The sequence below is a fragment of the Bison bison genome, unplaced genomic scaffold, assembly GCF_000754665.1.
Source record: "Bison bison bison isolate TAMUID 2011002044 unplaced genomic scaffold, Bison_UMD1.0 scf7180017864183, whole genome shotgun sequence".
Lineage (NCBI taxonomy): Eukaryota > Metazoa > Chordata > Mammalia > Artiodactyla > Bovidae > Bison > Bison bison.
This window is the reverse complement of record NW_011494755.1, coordinates 8,988,411-8,998,996: the sequence shown is the minus strand read 5'-3', so window position 1 is coordinate 8,998,996 and position 10,586 is coordinate 8,988,411. Positions and strand designations below refer to the sequence as shown.

The 10,586-nt window shown below is 44.0% G+C and overlaps 1 protein-coding gene across 3 annotated transcripts in view; it reads right to left on the bottom strand.

Annotated features, from left to right (window-relative positions):
• SNX30 (sorting nexin family member 30) overlaps positions 1-10,586 on the bottom strand; it is a 72,335-nt gene that overhangs the window by 42,885 nt on the left and 18,864 nt on the right. For all 3 annotated transcript variants that reach the window (XM_010843592.1, XM_010843594.1, XM_010843593.1), the window contains one exon: positions 870-980. In XM_010843592.1, coding sequence (XP_010841894.1) covers positions 870-980 — 111 coding nt within the window. The remainder of the gene's footprint in view (positions 1-869; positions 981-10,586) is intronic.

Here is a 10,586-nt window from a genome sequence, read left to right as displayed (position 1 = left end):
GCCCAACAAAAAAAAAAAAAAAAAGAAAATTAAGAAAACTGCTGTAGTGTTCCCAGCATAGTCAGCCTGTTCCAACCACGAGGGGATGACTGGAAGACGCAGTAGGCAGTGCTGAGCAATTACCCAGCCGAGGTTTTTACTGAAAGATAAAGCCCTGCTAAAGTGTTTCATGACCCAAATTTCCCTAAAGCCCCAAAGCTCAAGAAACATCTAGGATCTAAATAGTCATTTATACTTCAAATAGAAAGTAATCAGAGAAGTACTCCACATGTATGCTGATTTTAAGTAGTCTTTTAAATTTTATTTGCTCTAGTTTTTTTTTTTAATGTGCAACTAAAGTAACGGATGAGTAGTATGTTTCTTCAATAAATAGAGCTAGGTGGCTTTGGGTTTGTTCTTTGAAAGGAAAAGCTATGGTTGATGGATTGTGCGCTAGATCCCTGCTCCCTGAATTACCCATGTCTAAAGAAAACCCGGCCAGCTGTAATCTGAGGCATCTCTCTCCACCTGGTGGCAGCTCTCCAAACCTCAGAACTGTATCTAGGGAGGGTGTGACAGCCAGCCTTTGAGGAGGCAGCAAAGGAGAACTAGGACTCTCCATACCTGAAAAAAATCAATCTCCTTCTCACAAGGAATATGAAAATCTACCCCACCCCATCCAAGAAACCAGCATACTGTATAGCAGATCAGAAGTCAAAACCCAAAATATGAACTAATTATACTGCATCCACAAAATGAACAGTTGCTGGGTGGATCTGGTAGCAAACGTAAGGCAGTGATTGCCCATAATTTGAGGGGTTAGAGTGAACACTGTCAGGAAAGAGAAAGAAGGAAAAGTGAGTAACAAGCTGTACTGACTTAGTACCTACGGGAATGAGATGAGTGGGCTGGGATTCTTCCAGTTTGTTCCTCAACCAGTCAAAATCCTGGTATCTTCGACGGACAGAATATTCTGGCAGGTCAAACTCCACCCGAGTACTCTGCAAATGAGAAGAGCAGAACAAAATCAGGGTAAGGAAAGAGCAGCTGTCTTGGCAGAAGGGAAGGAAAAAAGCTCTTTCTGGATAACCTAACTGGGCAAGAACACACTTTCCTTCCACCAAACACGCCAGCCACATGGCAGGGTTTACCAGGATGGAATGACGAGTCTAGGCATGGGGTCCAGTTAAACATTTCAAGGATCTATAAGGAAAATGTTGAGATTTCATTCCCCTCCTTCAGGAATTGGAACTATCCCCCAGAACTGTGTTCAGAAAACATTTGATTCATCTTCTCCAAGCTTAACTTTGAAATTTTCTTTTAGTAGATCCCTGGAGAAGAAAATGGCAACTCACTCCAGTATTCTTGCCTGGAGAATTCCATGGACAGAGGAGCCTGGAGGGCTACAGTCCACGGGGTCGCAAAGAGTCGGACACAACTGAAGCGAATAACACACACACAGAGTAATTCCGCTGAGAATCCAAATCTGTGACTCTGTTTTAAAAAAAAATGTTTCCACCTTCTGCTAAATATGCTGACAGGTTTTGCCAAAGGCAGAGGAAAAACAAAAAGTAGAGATAACAGATTACCTGCTCATTTAGGAACCAGATTAGATGAAAATAGAAAAGGTTTCGCCTACTCTGCCATATCCTGCCAGGACCATAAGCCTGAAACTATACTGCATTTTAGATGATTTTTTTTTACTCTAGAAGGAAATAATACTAAAATATCATCTTTTGGCAGAAAAAATATTAATCACATCCCCTTCCCTGAATATAAGTTTTCTGAAATGTGATTTCAACACTTAACAATAAAAACCAATACTAAATAAAATAAATTTATACCAAAGCAAGATTTTCATTCATTAATTAGTCCAAACCAAAATTATGTCTCAGATACACCACTTTTCCCTGTGAGGGTACCGACTATATGACAGTCATAGTTCTCAGAATTTAAAGCACAAAATAAAAATGGCTCAAGCTATCTTTTATAAACTTATTGAACTCTTTCACATCAAAAGTCTGTTTTAATCCATGGAACCAAGAAAACCTTAAAAACACATAAACAAGAGTCATCCATCACAGAAGCAGCCACTGAACAGCTCTGGCATCAAAAATTATGATTTCATCCTCCCCAGAAGCCAGGCTCACAGACTGAGCAAAACTGTGAAGTCAAAGGACTCGATCTTGGACAAAACCCCAACTCTTTCTGCCTCTTTTCCCCTTGTCAAAGTTCTGCACAACAGCATATGCCCGTGAAACACAACCTTCCCCTGTGAAGCAGAGGCAGGAGCAGGAGACATGGGCACGTTTGTTTAATTAGGCATTTATGATTTATTAGAAGACTCCCCAGAGGAATCAGTGTTGTAGAACTAGAGAGAGAGAGGGGGGGGAGAAGGAAAAAACTTAAATCGAAATCACTATTTATGAATCTTTAGGCACAAGGGTGACAGAAACATGGGCAGTAGCCTGGCACTTTGGCTACTTGATGCAAAGAGCCAACTCACTGGAAAAAAACCCTGATGCTACAAAAGTGAAGAGACGTGAAGTTGCTCAGTCACGTCCGACTCTTTGCGACCCCGTGGACTGTAGCCCGCCAGGCTCCTCTGTCCATGGAATTTTCCAGGCAAGAATACTGGAGTGGGTTACCATTTCCTTCTCCGGGGGATCTTCCCAACCCAGGGATTGAACCTGGGTCTCCCAGGTTGGAGGCAGACGCTTTAAACTCTGAGCCACCAGGGAAGCCCCCTAGAGGCTGGGAAAATTGAAGGCAACAGGAGAAGGGAGCAGCAGAGGACAAGACGATTGGATAGCACCACCGACTCAAAGGACGTGAGTTTGAACAAACTCGGGGAGACAGTGGAGGATAGAGGAGCCTGGTGTGCTTCAGTCCACGGGGTCACAGAGTCGGACACAACTGAGCAACTGAACAACAAGAATGATAACAGCAAAGCCCGGCACTGCACCAGAAGCAGGGCATGAGCAGTCCCAGCATCTCAGGACGCCACCAAGACTCCCAGAGGCGAGGTTCCCTCAATGGTAGGAAGGCACTGCACCAGAAGCAGGGCATGAGCAGTCCCAGCATCTCAGGACGCCACCAAGACTCCCAGAGGCGAGGTTCCCTCAATGGTAGGAAGGCACTGCACCAGAAGCAGGGCATGAGCAGTCCCAGCATCTCAGGACGCCACCAAGACTCCCAGAGGCGAGGTTCCCTCAATGGTAGGAAGGCACTGCACCAGAAGCAGGGCATGAGCAGTCCCAGCATCTCAGGACGCCACCAAGACTCCCAGAGGCGAGGTTCCCTCAATGGTAGGAAGGCACTGCACCAGAAGCAGGGCATGAGCAGTCCCAGCATCTCAGGATGCCACCAAGACTCCCAGAGGCGCAGTTCCCTCAACGATAGGAAGGCAGTTGGAATGGAAGATCTTGGCCCCTGCAGAGTGCCCCCAACAGACTCTGTCTGGGGACTTGCCAATGATTATGGGCTCATGAGAAGTAGATTTTTAAAGATGACAAATTAATGCAACTCCTTTTCATTGTAAACAGAACTGGTAAAAGGGCTCTGCTTTCTGCCCTCCTAAATGTTAAATGATATCAACTGGTTGCTCCTCTTTATTATAGTTTGCAAAACCATTTCACTGAATTATAGTCTATGCAACATTTCTACTCTTTGAAATCAATCTTTGATAACCACAAAAAGTAGTATGTATGATGAAACACAAGTTTTATTTCTGCTGTAACCAATTTTACTTTCAGGCAATTGCTTTTGTTTTTTTGTTTGTTTTTTCTTCTTATTTAGACTAGACACATTTATTTTTAAACTTCAGGAAAATTAAAGTAATATAAAATAAAAACCATAATCCCTCTAAACAGAGAAAAAATGCAATTATATTATGGTTTCCATGTTTTTTTCTATGCATAGTCACTCATATTTTCTATCTCTCTTTAATACATGGGATATCTTTCTATATCAACAAGTTCAGATCTATATAATCATCTTTAATCCACATGGATATACCATAATTAAACCAAATACCTATCATGATTGCAGCAACCTATCATGATTGCCAAATAGCTTTTATTACACAGAATTTTTAAAATCATTAAACAGTCAAATTTATCCATTTTTCCCCCTGTAGGGTTACTACTTTTAGTGTCACTGGTAAGAAGGCTGCCCTCATTGTAAGCTTTTCAAAATTATCTTAATTATCTCCTTTATTTGTGGCTTATGTGTGTGTGCGTGTGTGTGTGTTCAGTCACGCAGTCATGTCGGACCCTTTGCAAACCCATGGACTGTATAGCCCATCAGGCTCCTCTGTCCATGGAATTTTCCAGGCAAGAATACTGGAGCAGGTTGCCATTCCTTCTCCAGGGGATCTTCCTCACCCAGGAACTGAACCCGCATCCCCTGAGTCTCCCGTATTGGCAGACAAATTCTTCACCACGTGCCACCTGGGAAGCCCTTTATATATTTGTCTTTAACTGCTACTATTCTATGTCTAGGGCTCTATCATTAGAAAATACTTTTTAAAATTGTGGCAAAGATATTTGTATAATGATGTTCACTGCAATATTATTTAAAATAAATTCAAAGAAACTAAACATCCAACAATAAAAAAAATGGTCAAGGAAATTATGGTATAATTATTCTACGGTTATCAGTAATCATGCCTACAAGACGTTTTTAACAACAAAAATGTTTCAATATAGTTTTAAGGAAAAAAGCAGGATGCTAAGTCATTTCAGTCGTGTCCGACTCTATGCGACCCCATAGACGGCAGCCCACCAGCCTCCCCGTCCCTGGGGTTCTCCAGGCAAGAACACTGGAGTGGGTTGCCATTTCCTTCTCCAATGCTGCTGCTGCTGCTGCTGCTGCTGCGTCACTTCAGTCGTGTCGGACTCTGTGCGACCCCACAGACAGCAGCCCACTAGGCTCCCCCATCCCTGGGATTCTCCAGGCAAGAACACTGGAGTGGGTTGCCATTTCCTTCTCCAATGCATGAAAGTGAAAAGTGAAAGTGAAGTCTCTCAGTCGTGTCCGACTCTTAGTGACCCCATGGACCGCAGCCTACCAGGCTCCTCCGTCCATGGGATTTTCCAGGCAAGAGTACTGGAGTGGGGTGCCATTGCCTTCTCCGAAAAAGCAGGATACAAAATTGTGTATGATTTCATTGGTATTAAAATTTTGGACATAAAAAGTTAGAAGAAAAATCTAGAACTGATAATGACAACTATCTACTTTACATTCAACTTTACTTCCAAACTTTCTAATATTCTCCTATAATACTTTTAATAGTTACAAAAAACCTTCTCATTTAAAAAAATAACTCATTTAAGGACAGAGGACTTAAGAAATCAGTGAAACTTGTTTGATGCTTTGGAAAGCAGTAACATTAAAAAAAAATCATCATAAAACAGAAAGGATGCTCACAATTGCTGACCCAAAATTTATTTTACTTTTTATCACTTGTTCTAGAAAAGATATAGTGATACTTTGAATATGATCAAGTGACATAAATTAGAAGTAGGTGAGCAAGATAGAGGAAAAATAAGGACAGAAATAAAAAGTAGAGCTGAGAACGAGGCTAGCAACACGCACTCACCTTGGAATTCTGCATGCTTGTTAAAACTGGGCCACAGACATTACTGTGAATTTCTGGAGGGAAATCTAGTCTGTTGTAAGACACGTAGTGCTCGTAAAAGATGCAGGTCAATAAAACCCCAACTCTGAGTCTGTAATAAAATTTTCCTCTCTGAAATTCAGGGTCTAACTCAGAAAGAAAAATAAAGTACTAACAAGTGTTTATCTCTATTTTCTAGTATCTATAGTCAACAAAACAATAAAAAAGGAAGTGTACACCCACAATCCCATGATGAGAGGCAACCACTTCACACCTTACTGTGTTCCACAGTCTAGAATGTTCCACAAAGACCACCAGATCATGTGTACACACCTAAAGTCAGATCTACAAATAGGCAACTGAGCACAAGAGTGGTAACGAAGAATATCCACTTTCACCGTTGCACCCTACGAGTATCTCCTTGGTCATTCTTAAGCATCTCCACCCCGTTTTGTTAACACTCTGGAAGACTACAGCACAGAGCCACAGTAAAATCAACCACCCAGGAGCTCACCCAGTCCCCCGGGCCTCACCTTCCCACAGAAGAACGCCTCTTTATTCCCTAGGGGCTGATGGGCCCAGTGACTGTGGACTGAAGCTTCTCCCAAGACTTTTCATTAAATTCAAAATTTACAGTCCTTTCACTCTAGAGATTCAGTCTTTTGTAATAAATGCCATCTATCTAGGCCACAGCTGAATCCTAAGAAGCCTAAGCAACTCCCTCCCTGTAGAAAGGACCTCTTCCCTTATCAAATGGTAGCCAGCTCCTCTCATTCTCAGAGAAGGCAATGGCACCCCACTCCAGTACTCTTGCCTGGAAAATCCTATGGACGGAGGGGCCTGGTGGGCTGCAGTCCATGGGGTCGCTGGGAGTCGGACACGACTGAGTGACTTCACTTTCACTTTTCACTTTCACGCACTGGAGAAGGAAATGGCAACCCACTCCAGTGTTCTTGCCTGGAGAATCCCAGGGACGGCAAAGCCTGGTGGGCTGCCATCTATGGGGTCACACAGAGTCGGACATGACTGAAGTGACTTAGCAGCAGCAGCAGCATCTCATTCTGCTTCAAAGCCCCGCGGCGCTCAGCACACCTGAAACGATACCTGAAGAGGCTTCTGGCTGCCTCCCTCTGAGCTTCCATCTACCTCCTCCTTAGATCTTCCCACCTGGTTCCCTGGGACTCCTGTTCCTTAAGTAACAACGTCCTGCAGTTCCCCGACCTGCTCAAATCCTGAAAGCTGGCTCTCCCCTGAGAATATACCCCGCCCTCCACCTTGCTGTGCCGTCAGGTGGAAAGCTGCAGGCGTTCTCACATCTCACAAACCTCTGAGAGCAAGACCGAGAGCCGCTGGTGACAGCCAGCTCACTCCTCCCACTCTGCCACGGCCCCCGAAAGTCCTAGCGAGGCCCCTGCCATCAGGACACAGACCTCTCTGCCTCTCCTCACACTGTCACCCGCTGACACACCGGCCCTTCTGCTGACTCCCTGACAGCACCAGGCTCTCAGGCTTCGTAACCGGGCTGCCCTCAAGACCCAGGTGTTCCCACACACAACACTCACCTCCAAGCCAACAGTGCCTTACCCCATGCCCACGGCCGCTCCACAGACGTTGCCATCATGCTGAAATTCAGATATCTCCCATACTAACTGGCACCTCCTACAGTACAGACTCTTCCATTTCCCAGGACCCTTGTTTATTCAGCCTCGGGATCTACAGTTCCTGACAATCCATCCACTCCTGTCTTCACTTTCTTCCTTATTCAGCCATCAGTTCCACGATGAATCACTTCAACCTCTGACCTGCTGATATCCTAAACACCCCTTCCAAGCTGTCATTCACGAGTGCGTGCGTGCTAAGTCGCTTCAGTCCTGTCTGACTCTTTGGGACCCTGTGGACTGTGCCCTCCAGGCTCCTCCATCCACGGGATTCTCCAGGCAAGAATACTGGAGTGGGTTGCCATACCCTCCTCCAGGGGACCTTCCCAACCGAGGGATAGAGCACGCGTCTCTCATGTCTCCTGCACTGGCAGGCAGGTTCTTTGCCACTAGCGCTATCTGGGAAGCCCATCATTTAAGCAGCTCTGGCAAAAATGCAACCACCTACTGCCTGCTTTTCCAGACTTAGGCACTGTCTGAAGGAAAAACAAAATCAGGGAAACACATGGAAACCATGAATTCTACAACTGGACCCGCAACACTGCCAAGCAATCTCTGGATACTTCCTTAGTCAAGTCTCTTCCCCATTTTTCCTGAGTTAATGCAGTTTTGAAAGCTTCTAAGCCCCACTTCAAAACCTCCCCCTTCACTCTTTGTAAAGACTTGGTTATCTCTTCATGGGAAAACTGAAGATATAAGCAAAAAATCCCTCAACTTCCTGCCACAAAAAACTCCTACTTTCCTTTTTCCTCCAGAAACAATGGGAAAAGTAGGCTCCCTCAATGGAGGCTGTTCCTTCCCCCAGTTCTGCTCAGGACTCTCTCCCCTCCTCAGTGGCTTCCATCCTTACCTCCAACCTCTGACCCAGTTCTTCTCTACCAACATTGGCCACGTGGCACTTATACAAGTGTCTTCCATCCTAACAAAATGCCTCTCCTATCAAAGCCACAACCCCACTACAGCCGTTGTTCTTTCTCTCGTTGACTTTCATTGCCAAACAGGGTGCTGTACCACCACTGCAGTGAAACTGCTCTCACCTTAGTCATCAACAGCCTTCTTGTCGTTAAATCTAACATTCACTTTGTAATCCTTATATATAACTTGACCTCAGCAGCATTTAGCCTCTTTTGACCACTGAGGCATTTGAAGAGAGGAATTAATTGGGGCATAAGCCTTGGGCTCCAAAATCACTGCATATTGTGACTGTAGCCATGAAATTAAAGGACGCTTGCTCTTTGAAAGGAAAGTTATAACAAACCTAGACAGTGTATTAAAAAGCAGAGACAACGCTTTGGTGACAAAGGTCCGTATAATCAAAGTTACGGTTTTTCCAATAGTCATGTGCAGATGTGAGAGCTGGACCATAAAGAAGGTTGAGTGCCAAAGAACTGAAGCTTCTGAATTGTGGATCTGGAGAAGACTCTTGAGAGTCCCTTGGACTGCAAAGAGATCAAACTAGTCAATCCTAAAGGAAATCAGTCCTGAATATTCATTGAAAGGACTGATGCTGAAGCTCCAATACTTTGGCCCACCTGATGGGAAGAGCCAGTTCATTGGAAAAGACCCTGATGCTGGGAAAGATTGAAGGCAAAAGGAAAAGGGGGTGAGAGAGGATAAGATGGTTGGATAGCATCACCAACTCCATGGACATGAATTTGAGCAAACTCTGGGAGATCGTGAAGGACAAGGAGCTTGGCCTGCTGCAGTCTATGGAGTCGCAAAGAGTAGGCCACGACTTAGCAACTGAACAACAAAAAAGCTTTAGTGATGACTATCTGGTGATGGGATAAAAGTCAAGAAGAGGATGGCTTCTAAAGGGAGCAGAAGGCGCCTCTCTACTTCTAACACCCAGTCTACTTTCAATTTATCATCAGTTTCAACAGTCAGACCATGGTAGTAGACACCACAGTGTTGGGGGAGTGGGGGTGGGACTTTCTGGAAAATCATGCTTTTTGAAAGCACAGCACAAGACAGATCTGGGTTTAAGTTTCAACACATGTTAGCTGCATGTCTTTGAGCAATTTTCTCAATTATTGCTGTGTCTTAGGTTCCTCATTTGCAAAAGTAAGAATACTATCAGTACCTACTTTGTAAGGATTAATGGGTGATATATTTAAAGCACTTTGCACAAAATAAATGACAGCTCATCCACAGAATGGGATACTGCTGCACTCTTAGAAATGATAGCATAAAAGTGTGCTCACTGGCATTTACTAGCAGAGAAAGACATTTGCAACATATTAAGTGAATTGGCCACTAGCAAAATACTCATTTTTGTGAATGGATAGAGACAAATAGTTCAGAGAATTCTAAATCATTATTTCTTGCTGGTGAGCTTGTGTTTTTTTATTTTATTGTTTTAACTTACTTGAGTTTTTTAATTTCTCTGTAATGGGTACATATTAGTTATATAAAATTTGAAGGGTTCTGACTGCAAAAAAAAAAAAAAAAGTACAGCATGTGGGAAATGCTCAGTAATTCTCTATATTATGATGTTATCTTCTAGAAGTTGTAGAGAAAACTGCTAGGATCTGCCAGCCCTGAGAAGGCTGCTCTCCACAAATGGAGAGATAAGATACCCATGACTTAGACCTGGGTGGGGAACACTTTGCCTGCATTGTCTCCCAGCCATAGGTTCATCTGAGCTCAGGAAAAGCAACTCTGTACTTTGGCCAGTTTTTGTCATCAGAAATCTGAAGTAGGCCTGGGAGTCAAAGCAATAAAGTATTTGTACAACCTCATCCTCGGACCATTAACTCTGCTTGATAATCTCACCAGGAGTGGGGGTCCTGGACAAGAGCAGGTGTTTGGGAACCCGTGTTCCCATCTGTCCTCTCTCATCCACAAATATCCCTCAGTTCATTCAGTTCAGTCACTCAATCATGTCTGACTCTTTGCAACCCCATGGACTGTAGCACGCCAGGCCTCCCTGTCTATCACCAACTCCGGAGCTTTCGAAAACTCACGTCCATCGAGTTGATGATGCCATCCAACTATCTTATCCTCTGTTGTCCACTTCTCCTCCTGCCCTCAATATTTCCCAGCATCAGGGTCTTTTCCAATGAGTCAGTTGTTCACATCAGGTGGCCAAAGTACTAAAGCTTCAGCATCAGTCCTTGCAATGAATATTCAGGACTGATTTCCTTAACGATTGACTGGTTGGATCTCCTTGCAGCCCAAGGGACTCTCAAGAGTCTTTTCCAGCACCACAGTTCAAAAGTATCAATTCTTCAGCACTCAGCCTTCTTTATGGTCCAACTCTCACATCCATACATGACTACTGGAAAAACCATAGCTTTGACTAGATGGACCTTTCTCGGCAAAGTAAT